General features: G+C 41.7%; 1 protein-coding gene across 14 annotated transcripts in view; it reads left to right on the top strand.

Annotated features, from left to right (window-relative positions):
• scrib (scribble planar cell polarity protein) overlaps positions 1 to 18,100 on the top strand; it is a 69,162-nt gene that overhangs the window by 22,810 nt on the left and 28,252 nt on the right. For 8 of the 14 annotated variants that reach the window (XM_080050230.1, XM_080050240.1, XM_080050231.1 and 5 more), the window contains exons 2-16: positions 5,614 to 5,731; positions 7,617 to 7,695; positions 8,050 to 8,139; positions 8,794 to 8,850; positions 9,320 to 9,383; positions 10,115 to 10,189; positions 10,749 to 10,893; positions 11,622 to 11,740; positions 11,963 to 12,162; positions 12,595 to 12,761; positions 12,976 to 13,109; positions 13,345 to 13,467; positions 13,590 to 13,775; positions 14,231 to 14,611; positions 15,663 to 15,728. In XM_080050230.1, the coding sequence (XP_079906356.1) occupies positions 5,614 to 5,731; positions 7,617 to 7,695; positions 8,050 to 8,139; positions 8,794 to 8,850; positions 9,320 to 9,383; positions 10,115 to 10,189; positions 10,749 to 10,893; positions 11,622 to 11,740; positions 11,963 to 12,162; positions 12,595 to 12,761; positions 12,976 to 13,109; positions 13,345 to 13,467; positions 13,590 to 13,775; positions 14,231 to 14,611; positions 15,663 to 15,728 (2,004 nt within the window). Of the gene's footprint in view, positions 1 to 5,613; positions 5,732 to 7,616; positions 7,696 to 8,049; positions 8,140 to 8,793; positions 8,851 to 9,319; positions 9,384 to 10,114; positions 10,190 to 10,748; positions 10,894 to 11,621; positions 11,741 to 11,962; positions 12,163 to 12,594; positions 12,762 to 12,975; positions 13,110 to 13,344; positions 13,468 to 13,589; positions 13,776 to 14,230; positions 14,612 to 15,662; positions 15,729 to 17,140; positions 17,204 to 18,100 lie in introns of all 14 variants that reach the window. The other 6 variants (XM_080050236.1, XM_080050233.1, XM_080050238.1 and 3 more) reach the window with 2 other exon arrangements.

The following is an 18,100-nucleotide window of genomic DNA, read 5'->3' on the forward strand; positions in this document are numbered from 1 at the left end:
CCACATCAACCTTTCTTAAAACCTTTAACGTCATAAGCCACGCCCCCCGTTACCAACCTAACTTAGCACTACCTCAACCAGTGATAAGCCCACCCCCAGATACAATTCAAAGCGGCAGTTAGATTTAGGGTCAATCAGAATAAACTAGGCTTTTTGGAAGGTCGGGCTTGAAGATATAGGCTCTAAAACGGAGCGTTTCAGAAAAAAGCTTAAAAGAGGAAATTCAGCAATGGCACTGTGGGAAATATAAAGGGTTCTTTGGACAGTACACCCTGAGAAGTACTAGTAGACATTTGAATTATAATTTTGAAAATGAAATTGAGTATTATATATGTGACCTTTAAACATTGAACCTAGACTTAGGTTAATAAGTCAGGGGAAGCATGAGGTTGTGTCTGGAGGTTTCTTTACGGTCTCCTGCACATTAAATGTGCTCTGACTGTAAGAGGCTGTACCCAGTGTGTGTGTGTGTGTGTGTGTGTGTGTATGGCGGGAGGAGCCTGCTCTGTCTGTCGTCTGATGGCATGATTGGAGGGAAACCGTAAGCTAAATGGAGTCACTTGACTGGAACACTGGGGCCTCTGTGAACATCAGGCTTCGGCTCACTGGACCTACAGTGGAGCGTTGCACTTACAGACAACATACAGTTTACTAACTCACATGTGTCACACTCACACTTACACAGACAAATTAACACATACACACACACTCCTCTTGGATATCTGCAGTCACAATTTAATTAGTTTTCTCTGGAGTGATGTGAGGTCCACAAACATTAACATTCCGCCCTGTGAATTTACAGTCTCTTGCTGTGCATATAAACACACCCATAAACACCCTTTTAACAAACACCCACTGCTGCTAATACACGTGAACACAAATATTCATGTTAACACACCGCTCTATACCCTCTGGGACCTACTGCTGCAACCAGAGTTCTTGGCAACATTAACCAAAGTAAAACTAAGATCCTGTAAATGGTGGTGTGTGTGTGCTGGCTTCAAGACCCTCTCTAAAGTGACTTGAGGACATCCACAAAATGCAAAACTCTGCGTACACATACACACAAACTAAGCAGTGCGATGCAGATAAGACAAAGCAGAGCATTTTACGATGCACACACGCACGCACACATTACACTCTGTCCCAGGTTGCTCATGGTTGACGAGGCTTCATTCACTGTATAATAATGGGATAATGTCTCAAATAAGTACCACCACCGCAGAACCCCATTTCACACCAGCTTGAGTTAGTCACATTGCGGATGTTACACGGATCCGATCCTCCCCTGTGTGTGAAACCTTATCGCAGTCCAACAGAATCGTTGCAGCTGCGTCAGCTCTCATAGCCGTCTCTACCACCAGCAATGTAATTTACCTTCTACTATTATTCTCTGGCAGTTAAAGAGGGAACATGACTTTTATCTTTTTACTCGAGTGATCACTTACGAGTTGATGTTTTTAATTGCCAAAGCTGTTCTTAAAAGAGGACCAACTGGTCAAGCAAAGACTGGCCACTACATCTGACTATATAACAGCTATCAGGTTACTATACCGTTGATTTATTTCCTCTGATTTGACTTTTGCTCTGATTGCTTTAGTTGAAAATATTTGCAGTTGTAAACTGAAACATGACTTCATTGTGGCACAAAGAGTTATTATCCAACTTCATTGGGACTGAGCCAAACCCGTATGTAAAATTCTGATGGTGATTTGCAAATTGGCTGTTCTGCTTTGCAAAGTGCTCCTAAGGCCCCACACTGCCCTCTGCTGACGTGGCTATCATTTACCCGCCTCCGCTCCCACTCCTTTCTGTTCTAGTGCACCATATCCTCCTTCACTCCCTTCCTTGAGCAAACAACTCTCATCAAAACGTCCAGGTAGCGAAGTTAAAAAGGAAATGTATCAGCAAACTGGTTCTCACCAACGTGCTGTCTCATGATCGCAGCCCTCTGTGGGCTGTAGTGACTGAGCGGACTGCAGTGGCTCACTAGTAACACAATGAAGAGACCGTGGCGGTACACTAAATCCCACTGCCCCCACTTGTTATTCCAATTGGCCCATTGACCCGTAGAAAGCTGTTGGTTCTCCATTGTTTAATTTGAAAGTACATCAGTCGGTGGGAAGCGACCAGGACATCAGGCCCAGTCTCTATTGTTGAAATGAAGCGTTATCAATTGTTTTTAAAAGTAACATTAAAGAATAGATTTTGTAGGGGAGAACGGGGTAATTTGTCACACGGGTTGGTTGTCACAATCGTTATATCTCAGAACCAGAAGGCGCTGTCTATGAAATTTTGGTATGTAAATATCCAGAATTGGGATCAGAGGTCACCTACATAGTCTTCCTTGGAGTAAGACTGCTGAATTTGAGGTGAGACGACTGTTTGTGTTTTTCATGTCAAATTGAAAATATTTAGCTCCTCAGTATTTTTCTTCTAGGCTTTTACACAATGGGTTTATAACAAAACACTTGTTACCCATACAAAGTGTGAAGGGTAAACTATATTTTAGATTGTGGTTAGCAAGCTAATTAGTTGTCAGATGGTTGTTGGCCTTGATGCTAGCAAGAAATTCTAGTTGGGGTTGGTCGTCTCGTCACATTTTTTGGGGGGTTGGTTGTCACATGTTATCTCAAGGCTGCAGCCAGAAAAGGAACCCAATAACGAAAGAAATTGTCAAGCTGTATCCTCACTGACACCCCAGAGAGGGAAAGAATAGAGCAGGAAAAGGCAGATAGCATGCAAAAGATAAAAGGGCAACAAAATCAAAACAACCCAGTGCATCCCAAACTAGACCAGCTGCCAAGGCTACAGTAAGTTATGTAGGCCTATTTGTCAACTTGACAATGCAATTAAACTTTCAAATTTAGTTCTACTTTCTTGCCTTCTTTTTAAGATTATTCCCATTAAGATAACATTGTGACAAACAACCCCATAGTGTTTGACAACCGACCCCTTGATGGGGTTGGTTGTCACAATGTGTAAGGGTGTCTTTGATGATTAATTTCTTCTTTATTACAATAAGATAGAAAAAGTGAGGGGTACATATTTCAAGCCAACACCTTAAGCTTCAATTTAATGTAGGAATGACTATTGAAAGATGTTTAGGTGATGAGCAATTCTCACTAGAGTAAAAAGTGTGCCTACTTACCCCATTCTCCCCTACATGTTATTTATTCATAATGTCAGTTTTTTTATTGGAGAAGTTATTTGGCATCTTTGGAAACTTATAGTAAATCATATTATATGCTGGAGTAAAGCTGGTTGGAGAACTACAGCATCACACTTGTTCCCTAGAAAAATGCTGGCGAGCCGGTCTGTGAGTGGCCATTAAGGAGTGAATGGCTATCTTTGTGAGAGTTCATAACTAGTTGTTCACAGTGTGTGATTGAATTACTGGACGATACCAGAAGGGGAGAGTAGTGCACTGATGCAAAAGCTTTAATTAGGTTTAGCCGGAATGGAAGAATGGCTGATTATCCATTAGAAGTTATATGACTTTGCATACTTTGGAATGGGGGTACTTTCTGGCTGTAAGAAGTAAGAAAACTTGAAGACTCATCAGCATTCTTGGGGATTCACATAATTGTCAGTGTAACGTTAGGGCTTTCAAATAAATTGAATTTTAAATTCGACTTCCAACAATTATGAAAATACAATTAACGACTTTACAAGATAATGTTTTTAATTCAGGTCAAACCATATAGCAAGGTCGTGTTATTATTTTACAGAACTATATTTAAATTCAAGGGAATCCACTGTAAAAGAAAAGACAAGCCTTTCCAATACATTTCCAAAAAAGTTACTAAATGCATGACGTTTCAAAAGACAATGTTATATTGTATTAAATAATCCTGATCTCATTATCGATCAAAACAATCGTGATCATAAGGATTGCCATAATAGAGCAGCTCTATCATGTCCTTGTATCTGCAGCATTAGTTTTTAAGTGTGTGTGTTTTTTCAATGCACCCTTTATCTGAGAAGCTTTTAATCTCCGGGTGCCACCTGTTCTGCCAGCACGGCTGCCTTCCCTCCTGGGGGCCGGTTCCCATCTGGGCTTGGCCCTAGTGAGTCACATGGTTGCCCACAGAGACTCCCGTTTCCTGTTCCTGTCACCTAATACCTGTCACCTGCTACCGAATGAGCCAACACCCTTTTTGTCTCTCTCTGGCTCTGTCCTTAACTGTTTTTATATCCTTCTCCACCCCCCTATTACAATCTCCGTCAGGTGTGGACGCTTGCTTTAACCCCTAGTCGAGCACTGAGAAATTTTTGGGAAAGTACGGACAAGCTCTGTCTTGCATTTTCAGAAAACAAAAAACAGACACAGATTCTTGGGAACAAGCCTTTGTGCTGTTGCCACCTCACTCCCAATCCAAACACAATACACATACAGTGTCTAGTTAAGAGCAGGAAATGTCTGTCATCATCAAGGAATACAGTGAAGTTGAACTGCACTGTTCTGTTCTTTTGGCAGCGTAATTGTAGAGCTGTCTCTTCCCCAGCATGTTGCATTGTGTGTGTGTTCACTCTTTTGTCAAGCAGAACCCTGACAATACACATCAAAGTAGGCTTGGTGTTATCTGATTTGCTACATGTTTATGCAACAGTTTGGAAACAGGAATGTTAACAGGCAGCGCTGCATTTAAAAAAAAAAAAAAGAATCCCAGCAACTCAGGAGAAGCTTAGGGAAACAGTCTCTGGATTTTTCAACTTAAGTATATTGATCACACAAGGGTTGTTTTCATCAGCTGGCCTTGCTGGACAGCCTGTGGTTTGGTCTCTCTCTCTCCAAGCTTGCAGACGTCAAGTTTACCCAAATTCCTACAGTAGAAAATGTCCAGGTCGACAAGTTCCTCACGAATCTCACTGAGAAGTGGACTGGCTTTTGACAGGGCAGACAGTGGGTCCTCTGTGTTCTGCAGAACCAGGGAATTGATTGAGGGGTTAATAACGGCATAGTTTGCAGTTCCCCCGGCCAGCATGTCTTGTCTGTCCATCTTAACAGCAGATGACACACACACAGACACACACAGCGCGGCTGGCCGAGGAATGTTTCTGAACGCTGTCCCGTCCAACAACCAGGCTCTTGTGAAAGCACTTGGCACGGCCGCAGCGCTCTCCCTTAGCGCTCCTATCGAGAGCCACTTTGTTTGGGTGGTGTTGCCATAGCAAAGAGGAGTTTTTTAGGAATATGACCATGGAATGTTTTTAAAACCAGTTCTGGAGACAGGGCCCTCATCTGAATATACAGGATGCTTTGTGTGCTTGTGTTACACTTGTGGTTAAAGCAGAGACACACTTCTGAAACATTATAAACACTGATAATACCACTCTGTAAACACATTGTGTTGTGCTTAACGTTTTATGATGGCACTTCTTTATGTCCACTGTTGGTCGTCGATGCTGGAATGATCAGTTGATTAATTGATAAAATGCTTTTGTATGGTCTTAAAGTTGTGTACATTTAATATAAAATACGTTCTTTTTTAATTGGTGATTTAAGGCTTGTGTTAATTTTACTTTGTCCCTAGATGCATTCTAGCAGGATCATATGAGAGCATATTTCATTCTTCCTTTTCATTAACATGGCATCATTTGTTTCCACAGCCTTTCTTCAGACTACTGAACCTTCGGAAGCTTGGCCTCAGTGACAATGAGATCCAGAGGCTCCCTCCTGAGGTGGCTAACTTCATGCAGCTGGTGGAACTGGACATTTCCAGAAATGGTAAATGAATACACCAGTTCAAGTTCACTGTGTAGTCACTCTACGATCTCTGCTCGTAAGACCAGACCACCCATTAACACACAATTACCCTTTAATGACACGTTTGAAAAATGCCTTCCGCTCTTTGTCGAGACCACCCCAGAAACACAACACAACAAGGGGATCAATGTCTGACGAATTCTGCCATGTGGTGTAAAGCAACAGGAGCACAGCAAAGACAGTTGTAGAATCAACACACCAGCAGCAGCAGTCTTTAGATAAATATTAGCTGTCCCTCTTTGCCAGATAATCTGCCCTCGTGTACAACAGCCTTTCATGTATCTTTATGCTCTTTAAATATATGACAAGCTAGCAAAGGCAGACATTCAGCACCACAATGCAGCTAAAAGTAATAGTATGCACATGTTACAGAGACTGAAGGTGAAACCCATTTGGAGCTGCTATTGAATTTCTGCATCTCATCAGCAGTAACACACACACACACACACACACACACACACACACACACACACACACACACACACACACACACACACACACACACACACACACACACATATTGTTTTACTTCTATGTTTTTGGGGACACACATTGACATAATGCATTCCCTAGCCCCTTATTCTAACCCGAACAATGCCTAACCCGAACCCTCACACTAGCCCTAATCTAAACCTAAGTCTAACATGAACCTTAACACCTACTCTTAACCCTCAAACAGACATTTGAAGAAGTGAGGACCAGTCAAAATGTCCCAAAAATGTCCTCACTCCCATAGTTAAAAGCTAAAATGGGTCCTAACAAAGATGCCAGTGCACACACACACACACACACACACACACACACACACACACACACACACACACACACACACACACACACACACACACACACACACACACACACACACACACACACACCTTGCCCTCTCTGTGTCCTTGCATGCTGCGCACAAATACACCGCTGCTCTATGGCAGGAAGGGCTTCAGTATATAGTAGAGATGAGACATCTGCTCTGCTACAGGCTGCATCCAGTGCATTGGGAGCGATGTGCAGTGGCCTGTGAGGGCCTTCCCCATCTGTCTGCCAGTCTGCTCCCTCTTCAGGTTGACGTTGAGCCAGTTCAGCATCCTATGCTGCTTGGCTCAGCAGGGATTTCTTAGGATACAGTGGTAAAAGGGCTTTACCTGTTCAGGCCAGTGGGTCATTTTTCTTCTTGTGTCTTCTAATGTATGCACCAGACAAAGAAGAAAAAAAGTGTTTAATGTTTTTATATTTTTAAGTCATTTGTCTACAAAATGGGGGTGTGGTCCAGATGTGCAGTCATCTACCCACCCACCTTGCAATGAGCGACTGGTAGGAAGCACTTTCTTTACAGTACAATATACTTAATGTGATGGGGCTATTAAGACAGAATAGCAGGAGGCAAAATAGATGGCTTTTAAATTTAGAAGCCCTAACACTATTCAGCTGGAACCTTTGTTCAATGTATTCATGTATTTTATTTGTCACACAAAAAGGTTTACCATTTTGCTATACACGTGAACACCATCTTAATTGCTTTCTTTACACACAGCCAGGGGGCCCAATTAGCTATATAATGATTTAGATAGTAAAAAAAGAGAGCTAGAAATGATTGCTCTCTAAACTGTACTTGATGGGGGGAATGAAGATATAACAGTAAACTCTGACCATATACTCCCTCATATAACTGCCATCTCTTTCTGTCTCGTTTTTTCCTTCCTTTCTCTCACTGCCATCTGGATGTGATTACAAGGAACTTAAAATAATTCGGTCCATAGAATATACACACGCGCACACGCTCTCACGTTCTACATCTGTGAATGTCCATGGCGCTGACTTATGCCCCCATCTTTTCCCCCCGCAGACATTCCTGAGATCCCCGAGAGCATTAAGTTCTGCAAGGCCTTGGAGATCGCAGACTTCAGTGGAAACCCCCTGTCCAGGTAAGTGAAGGGGAACCGCCCATCACTCTAGTCTATTCATCATCCCTGTGAGTAAACATGATGTTTGCCCAGATGGTAAGAAAAGTTTTGAAAAATGAGACAACGTGAATACCAGCTAATCTCTGCACAAAGTCACTGTTGCACGGCTCCCCAATCAGTGATGTTTGAGTTGGGATTTCACCTTTTAACTTCCTCCTATAGAAAAGCAACGGAACGACTGGCAATAGCTATGATGCTGAATACTTAAACAGATGGGGTCTCGTGTGTGTGTGTGTGTGTGTATATAAATGATCCCATGCTTTGTACAAAAAGAGTCCCTCACCATTTGTTCCCCCTCCTGTCTCTTTGATTCAGATTGCCGGATGGTTTCACTCAACTGCGAGCATTGGCCCACTTGGCACTGAACGACGTGTCATTGCAGATGCTGCCCAACGACATTGGAAAGTATGTACACATGGTGCTCACTGGATCATAGTATGTTAGACATTAAATCAGTGTTTCTCTTGGATCAAACTGTTCATAATTTGAGTTGAAAAATCAGTTGTCCTGGCATACTCAGCATATTCTGCGTTTGGTAAAGTTCACTGCAAAAATAACAATATAATCATTTTAATACATTTTTTTCGATTAAAAATAAGAAGAATGTAACATTTTATCGAAAAATCATATTGCGATTGAAATTTCAGTCCAAATAAGGACCATTAGATATTTATTTTTTTAATAATGTAGCAATGGTTAAGCGAGAAGTCGATGAATTGAATAAATAGCCGTCACACTAGTCATGTTGCAGGCTGACGATCTTCGACTCAGTTAGGTCCTTGATGCATTAGTAGACTGAGCAGGTTTTCAAGGAGCGTAATTCAGTGGCCCAGTGGGCTCTGAGTGCAGCTGCTCTCTGGGCTGTGGGCCACCGCTACGCTGCGACAGATGGAAGAAGCCCCTCACCATGCCAGACACCTCAGACAAACAGACCTGCCATCTGACTTACCAACCTGCCTCTCTTCTCTCCCCCTCTCTCTCCCTCCCTCTCCTGCCAACTCCTGCCCCTCTTGTCACTTTTACTTGCCTCCTTTTCACTGCCGCTCCTCCTCTTTATAGCCTGGGCAACCTGGTGACGTTGGAGCTCCGGGAGAACCTGCTGAAGTCTCTGCCCACGTAAGTGTCGTCTCCCTGCAGCTAACATATGCCCCGTATCTGATTCCCTACCATCTCCATCAAGCACAACAGGTGCCTGTTGACAATCCATAAGGATAATTTTCCCAGCTGTTTCTCCTTTGTTACTTTTGCCTTTTTTAATTTTTTTTTATGATTGCTCACAATTGTATAAAAAATACACTAATTTATACTTAACAAGTTAAGTTTTACAAGTCATAACTCTTACATAATACTCATCATGAGCCTTATTAGGATCTTTCTCATCTAGAAATGCAGTAGTTTCAAGTAAGATATTTATTGCAGCGTGCATTAACATGATAGACACACAATGTTATCTGTAGTGACCTAAGTTTAGAAACATTCTTTACATATGTCACTCCAAGTAAATGAATGGTATGTCTGCGCTTTGGTCCTTAAGGGCACATATTTGTGTGACTTACTGCATGTGTTATTTTGTGTGCGTATTCAGGTCGCTCTCTTTCCTGGTGAAACTGGAACAGCTGGACCTGGGCAGCAACGAACTGGAAGTTTTGGTATGTTGACAACTCATTATTGAAATAGATGTAAAATAGATTCCAGATCATTTCAACTGTTGTGCTCAAACAACACGCTCTCAGTGGTGCCTTAAAATAACCTATTTGCACACGCACAGAGTGACATGCATCACACGTATCTTTCTCACATTCCCACCGCAATAATTACCATTCAAACCACATGTATACATCAAAAGACAAAGCGGAGCCGGTCTGTCCGACCTGAGGCCATGTATGCATTGTACCTTAAGGTGGGAACGCCCACTAGTCTCAACAGGGCAGGATAAACAATACCTCATGACTTTACATGGGCGGAGGCTGAGCAAACAGTTGACATCATGATGAAACCATGCCTGCCTGCATGTCGTCAGACCCGTCTTCACCAATATTATCTTTAATTTCATTCATCACTTAAGACTTAAATTCAAGGTCATTTTGGGAGACTTAAGCCCAGTGAGCTCAAGGTTGCAAACACACACATGTCCCCTTAACGGATTTAGGAGTTTCAGCCAAAGTTTGAGTAAAAACAGTTGACCAGTAACATTGACAGATACCTTTTTAATTACCTAATTCATCTACAGAATGCATGTGTAATTAGGGCACAAGATTTCGGTTCGCTGTGGCCTCTGCTTGGGCGTGTTGTATGCAGTCTTTAATTTTAATTTGAACAAAAATAGTCAATTCTCCTTTTACTAAGAACCAACTCGCTCCTTTTCTCTCTGCTACATTAGCCGGATACGCTTGGTGCTCTCCCCAACCTGAGGGAACTATGGCTGGACCGCAACCAGTTGTCCTCATTACCACCAGTAAGAACTGTTAATACACATGTTTGTTTTTTTAAAGCTGGGCTGTTGCAAGAACATTGTGCTTTTTATCTATAAAATCACTTCTAAGGGTGTTTTCACACTTGGCCTCTTTCAGCCCTCCAAAAGAACCCAGACCTATTAGTCAGCAGTTTTTGCGCATATGTGAACACTCCAAAGGAGACTCCTTCTGCAGTGCTGCATAAAAAAAACTTTGGTTTTCCCTTTTTTGTGCTAATATTAGAAAATACAACAGAAATGCGGATAACAAAAGCCATCTTGTTCCCAGTGAAATTGACGAATAATCCAAAGCAGTAAAGGCCCGAGCTCCAGAGGAACTGTGTAACGTGAACAGAAAGAGGGCCAGAGTTCTTTTCTTTCGGTCCTCTTTTCAGTCCACTTGAATTACAGAGTTTGATTCTCTTTTAAAATAACTATACGTGAAAAACACCCTATTTTCCAATAGCGGATTTATTTCCCTTATTTTTGCTGAGAGTGTAATGGTTATACTGTGCCTCTGTGGCTCTCCTTGAAAGTGGTATTTATTTCTATTTGTTTATAGGAACTGGGGAACCTGCGAAGGCTGGTGTGTCTGGATGTGTCTGAGAACCGTCTGGAGGAGCTTCCCTTAGAGCTGAACGGCCTGCTGGCTCTCACTGACCTGCTGCTCACACAGAACCTGCTGGATGTGGTCCCAGACAGTATAGGTGAGAGGGAGACACGGGGTGAAAGAGATAAACATTGTCTCAGAAGAGATTTAAACAGAAGACCGGGGGCTGCCTTGGGTTGGGGCGTGTTGTTGTAAGCTTCCATTGAGACATAAAATACAATCCGTGAAGTACAGTATGAGAAACAGACAGGATTTTACGACTCCGGAGAGGGTTCATGACAGGACATATTTTATCTTTGTCATGATGATCGTGAGGTAAACGGTAGAAATATGGCGTTCATGTTACAAAGTAATCCACCAGGAATGTGCACGTGTATGTATTAGACTGGCCAATGCAGCGCCTTGCCAGATTATGTTGCGTTGTAGAAAAAGTTCAAGGCCAAGTTGTTTTTTGCTGGACTGTCACCCCTGCTGCGTTTCAAATGAATGAGGCGGCTCAAGTTGGTCTGAACTGGGCCATAGGAAAGGAAAGGAAATGACTTAAATGATTTTAGAAAGAGCATTTGACACAATAAATACATGAAGGTTCAATGAAATGTTATTTTTTTGGATACTTATGGAAAGTTGTGAATTAGGCAGCACTAGATAAAGTAAACCCTGGGAAAGTCTAGTGGTATGCTAAGTAAGAACAACACTGCCCTCTACTGGCAGGATAACGGCAATGAAGAGTAGCACAGGCAATCTTAAAAAAATATCAACTTGTCGCATCTACTGTTGCTGTCTCATTGCTACTGTTTGTTAACTGATATTGTGTTTTGCATCCAGGCTGCCTGAAACAGCTGTCCATCTTGAAGGTGGACCAGAACAGGCTGACCAACATGACTGATTCAATAGGAGAGTGTGAAAACCTCACAGAGCTCATCTTGACAGAGAACCTTTTACAGGTAGAGGGAAAAACAAACCACTTAAACCAGCTTTGCACTTTGGGATTTTATATATGCCCATTAATATCCAAGTCCATTAAAGCTTTATTTGTACTTTAACTGGTTTATTAATGGCCTCTCTCTCTCTCTCTCTCTCTCTCTCTCTCTCTCTCTCTCTCTCTCTCTCTCTCTCTCTCTCTCTCTCTCTCCCTCCCTCCCTCCCTCCCTCCCTCTCCCTCAAAGTCACTTCCTCGCTCGCTGGGCAAGCTGAAGAAGCTGACCAACCTGAATGTAGACCGCAACCGCTTGGCCAGCGTGCCCAAAGAGCTGGGCGGCTGTGCTAGCCTCAACGTGCTCTCACTGAGAGACAACCGCCTGGAAAAACTGCCTGCTGAGCTCGCAGATGCCACTGAGCTCCATGTGCTGGATGTGGCTGGAAACAGGTAATCTCACTTGACACCTTGAACCGTAAATATTCCACAGCAGTAATGACTTCGCCAAAATGGACTTTTGGCTAAGACAGAAGGAGGCAAATGATGCCCTTTTAATGTGACGGGGTGCTTTAAATTTAAACTCATGTCGATGCATTTTGAAAGCTGTAGTGTTAAGTTATGGAAAATTATGTATTGGGAAAACAAATTGGCAAATGCATCACTGTCAAAAGGTATATGGTAATTTATGAAAAGTTATAGAGGGAGCTAGGTTTCTACAGGATCATGAAGGTTATTCCTGTGATGTGTCCTTTATCAGTGTTCATTAATCAGTACACCTGAAGTATGAATGCATACAATTATAGTTTTATTTTAACTCTTAACTTTCTAGGTTTAAGACGTTTTGTGATCACCAATTTCCATATTTTCTTACTTTTTGCCCAGATTACAAAACCTGCCTTTTGCCCTGACAAACCTCAATCTGAAGGCCATGTGGCTGGCAGAGAACCAGTCACAGCCGATGCTCAAGTTCCAGACAGAGGACGACGAGCAGACGGGAGAGAAGGTGTTGACCTGCTATTTACTGCCCCAGCAGCCTTCCCCCAGCCTCGGTGAGTAGCACTTAGCAGATGAAATGTAAAGCTTTAAATGGTATGTTGTTGTTTTTCATCAGACATATCCACTGTAATAACAGGTAGAAGATTTGGCTCATATTTGGATGTTAGGAATTTGTATAGTTTGAAGTCTGTTAGCCTGTCTATTTTAAAGTGATTTATATAGCTATAGACTCAGTTTGACAACTCTTTTTACTTTCATGTTCCACAGAGAACCTGCTTCAGAACAGTGTGGATGACAGTTGGACAGACAGCAACCTGAACCGAGTGTCAGTCATTCAGTTCCAGGAAGAGACCAAGGCTGAGGAGGAGGACGAGGATGAAGAGGCTGCTGCAGAGCGCAGAGTACGGACGGCTCCTTACACTAGTGTCCCTTCATGTTCTTATGATGCCAATAATCAGAATTGATACAGTACATCTCTTTGGTTTATCTGAATGAAAATGATATTTGGTCAAGTCGTAATGGATGTTGTTCATCTTTTTACTCTCTGTTTTATCTTATATTGTACCAGCTAGTCATACTAGTTCATATTTGTTGCCAAATTTAACAAAGTTTTAAATCAGTTTTTCTGCATTTCAGGGGCTTCAGCGCAGAGCCACGCCTCACCCTAGTGAGCTGAAGGTGATGAAGAAAGTCATCGAAGAGAGGAGGAACGAAGCTTACACATCCAGAGATGATGGAGAAGAAGAGCTTGATCCACAGGTGCATACTTAATACTGTATAATGATGATTGTGTCAGTTATCCATTTATCAAGAACATCACTCTTGCATCGCTTCGTTATTTCTTCACCCCACCTCATACAAACTAATGCTTTTGGTTTTAGGAGAAGCGGCTCAGTGACCTGTCCAATCAGAGCCATGACTCCCACGTGTCCAATAGCACGCTGTCTGCCACGTCCCACGACGACAGACAGAATGTGACCGTGATCTCACAGAGGGAGGACCTTGTAGACGGCCACACACGTCATGAGGAGGAAGAGCTGGATGAGATGGAGGTGGAGTACATTGAGGTGAATACATTTAAAAAAAAAATTAAACTTTCATATATGCTAGAGTCTTTCCGCAAAGTGAAATATGTCAGTTTTTTCTTTTGTTTTCATTTTGGTGACACGAATTACAGCTCATGGAATAAAATATCCAGTGCCTCAAAATATATGAATATTACATAAAAGCTTCAAACCAAATCAAAAAAGGATTTATAATACAGAAATGTCGACCATCTGGAAAGTATTTTTATTCTAGATTAATTTCCAGAATAAATCCAGAATAATGTAAAGTTTCATCTTTTGAATTAAAGTACGGGGGGGGGGGGGGGGGGGGTAAAAAAAGTGAACTTTTCATAGACATTCCAATTTTTTGAGATGCATCTCTATATACTTGGCTAAAACAGGAATAGACCATTCTCCAGTTTAACGGAGAAAAAAAATCTAATGTGTGGTTTGAATGTCACCCCTCCTTTGTCCAGCCCACTGTGCACTTTGCAGAGGAGCCCACCTTCCGCGGTGTGGACGAGGAAGAGGACGGGGAAGACGGCGAGAGGAGCGAGGAGGAAGAGGAGAGGCCGGTGTTACCAGCGGAGCGCCAGCGTCTGATCAGGAAGGACACGCCGCACTACAAGAAGCATTTCAAGATCAGCAAGCTGCCCAAACCTGAAGCTGTGGCTGCACTGCTGCAGGGCTACAACCCTGAGGCCATGAACTCCCCCACACAGGCCCCACAGGAGGAGGAGGAGGAGGGTGAGGGGGAGGAGGAGGGGGAGGAGCTCAGCATATGCACCCCTCTGCAGCACCGCAGACTGGAAGAGCTGGATGACAGCCGACAACAGGTCAACTCCAGTCAAGTGAAGGTAAAGGAGAGATCCAGCCAGTGGTAGGGTTCAGTGTAGCCAAATGAAGAGAAGGAATTGATGAATATTTAAAGTAAGAAAACCTTATTATTTAGTCTATAAGTTGTACGAGATGACACACATTATGCAGATAAGTTGTATCATAGTTACATCATAGTTACACACCAAATCAGTTAATTAGCATATTTTATGCTTTAAAATATTACTTTCTTGTCGTTAGAATATATTTGAATTGAATATATTTTTTGCTTGCTCATTGCCTTTATGCAAACCCATAATCCTGTATGCATAAAGTGCCCTTATCTTGCAAGTTGCATTCAGTTTGGAGTGGGCTGCTAGCACTTATTCAGGCTGGGCATGGCATTGTGGGAAATAAAGACGTCTAGCGTCTTACCCAGGATTTTGTGGATTTATCACAAACTGGCCTCAGAACCTTTGCTCTGTCTTTGTTTTGTCTCGTGCAAAGATGAGATGTCCTTCACCGAATGCTTAGAAACACACTTTCCAAAGCTTCACAATCATATAGATTTCTTTGACATGCATATAACAGACTATACACACATTGTCTCATACCTGAAGACAAATTAGATACAATTCATTTGAAGTATTTGGGTTTTCCACGTGAGATGACTTCTTGGTCCAGCAAAAAGCATACCTGATATGAATTATTTGATGTCAAATGATAATGATGTCCCTTCCACACAAGCAGCGTCAGGCCTTTCTTTCACAACACCGGCCCAGTTCAGCACTAAACTCCTCACCATATTTATCAGCCATTTCCTGATTTTTAATTGAATAATGGCATTTTCACACTCTGCTCTCATAACACTGTGCCTGTGTGCTTGGAAGTATGAATGGAATGAGTGAAGTCTGCTGTGGTGGCACTTTTTACTCAAAATTTTACTTCTTCTTGATCATTAGTATTTGGGGAGACCTGATGAAATATTTAGATTTATCGTTTTGATTATAGAATGCTTTTTAACACGCTGATCAAACAACACCTCACCAAATGTGTTTTTGTGTGTGTTCATGAATGTGTGGCTTACCTAAGTCCGACCAGAACGTATATTGGCAGAGCTGGAATGGGAGATCCAACGAGCCTTGTTTGTGTGATATGGTAATAATCTTTTGTAGAGAGTAAGATTCTTCATTGCTCTTGTAAATCAAATTAAGGAAGACGAATCTTTTTAGTTACTGCTCTGATTTTCTTAAAGCCTCTGGAAACCTGGTACAAAATAGTAATAAATCAATATATGATATCAAAGTTAAAGGCCTACTTCACCGGTTTGAATATGAAGGTGTATTGAATTCTGAGATCCTATGTAGTATAAATGTGCAAAAAAAATTAAAATCGGTTCATCCTAGCCTGAGAAAAGGCAGAAAGAGTGTTTTTTTTAACCCTATATTTCTCTTTCTCGTGACATCACAGAAAGATAAATATAGGGTTAAAAAAAAATTACTTTGTAAATATTACTGTGATGTCACAGTAAAAGACATCACAGTAATATTTACAAAGTAAGTTTTTTTTTAACCCTATATTTCTCTTTCTGTGATGTCACGAGAAAGAGAAATATAGGGTTAAAAAAAACACTCTTTCTGCCTTTTCTCAGGCTAGGATGAACCGATTTAATTTTTTTTCGCACATTTATACTACATAGGATCTCAGAATTCAATACACCTTCATATTCAAACCGGTGAAGTAGGCCTTTAAGTGTCTCAAGCTTTTACAAAAATCAGATTGAAAATAAATGTTCAGAAATATTATAAACTTAGTTTAAAAAAAAAGCTTTTTGGACGGTTTGACAGGACTGTGTGGCTGTGTCAAACGGTCTCCATGGCATTGCAACAGTCATTGTTTTATTGAACGTTCGGGCAGAGAACTGCTGTGATTGGTTCAAAATACATTAGGTCATAAGAACTAGAGCATAGCCCAAGAAATCTATCATTTGGATTGATAAATGTGCCATTGATAAATCTGAAACTCTTTTCAGATACCAACTATTATGCAACTAACTCCCCATATTACATAGTTGGAAGGATGTTGTGGATTTGGGTTTACAGGGGCTTTAAAACTGAGAGTGAACTACAATCTTTTATAGTTTTTCTAAATCAAAGTTTGCTACTGGAGGAGTTTGCTGTCTGTGGTGTGGAGGCTAGGCTTATTCTGGTATGGGAGCTTTTGCCTTCTCTCCACTCTCTCTCTCTCTCTCTCTCTCTCTCTCTCTCTCTACACTGTGTGTTTTGCACTGTAGCTCAGCTCCTTGGGTTTGTCTTTCCATCTCTGCCTGTATTTACTTCTGGTGGCTGGGGGAGTGAGCGTTGGGATAGCTACTGCTTCAAGGTGGTCCTTTCCAGGGGAAGTCCCACAACCTGCAAGCAGACAGTTGAGTGTTGGGCGTGTTTGGTGAAGTTTATGGAAAGTGTGAGAAAGTGTTTTATTTAGTGTTTTTTTTGTCTGTGTGCGTGTGAGCATATTTTTATTTGGGCCTGACTAATCCGCATGCCTCTCGCTGGTTCCTGTCCTAACAGGGGGTGTCATTTGATCAAGTCAATAATCTGCTGATTGAACCTGCTCGAATTGAGGAGGAAGAGGTCTGTACATACTCTTTCCCGTCCAATCCTTCTCTCTCTGTGTCCCTCACTCACTCACCCACTCATTCACCCACCTGTATTCAGAGGTAGAGAAAAGAGCCCACAGAAATCCAATGTTAATCTGAGCCAATCACTAGGGACCCCCTAACCACAACTCATTTAGGAGATGTACAGTGTGGCAGAACCTGGATGCAGGAATGAAGATGCTCTTTTTTTCTTGATTATGTTTTTTTTGTTCACTGTGCAGCAGGCATTCAAAATGGTGGGAGAAAACTTGCATTAGGTTTCACAAGTGTGCTGCGATGTGTTGAATTCTCGGGAATTAGATTTTGCATGCCACACATTGACACATCATTCTATTTTTTCCAGTTTTATCCATGTAAATAATCAGTTGTAGTTAGCTAGTCAGTTTAATATAATATTTGATCATGCACTTAGATTCCTTACCAGTAAACTTTAATAGTGTGTTGATTTATTGTCTATTGAAAAGCAATAAGAACCGTTATTTGATATTTTTTTATCTATTACGGCATTATTTGTGCATCTGTGGGAAGTCTCTTTTTATCCATGTTGGTGTTCTTAGACCTCCATAGATAATGCTGTGTTCCACCAGTGACATTGTTTAGAGCCAGTAATACAGTTCATATCTTACTTGTTCACCATGGCTGCTGCTTCTTTTATCGTACCTCCCTTGCAACTTTATCCATTTCAGAAACCATCCACCATATTTCTCATTCACAGTTACTGTGATAAATGACTTACCTCTGCTTACATCAGTTTAAAATAACAAGTATTAAGACTCATTTGTCTTTAGGTGGACATATGTATTTGTATTTTCCTCAGAAAAGCCTGGAATAATTGTTTAATCTTTGAGTTTTTTTTTTTGCCATCCACCGA

This window comes from Ammodytes marinus (assembly GCF_949987685.1).
Source record: "Ammodytes marinus genome assembly, chromosome: 21".
Classification (NCBI taxonomy): domain Eukaryota; kingdom Metazoa; phylum Chordata; class Actinopteri; order Uranoscopiformes; family Ammodytidae; genus Ammodytes; species Ammodytes marinus.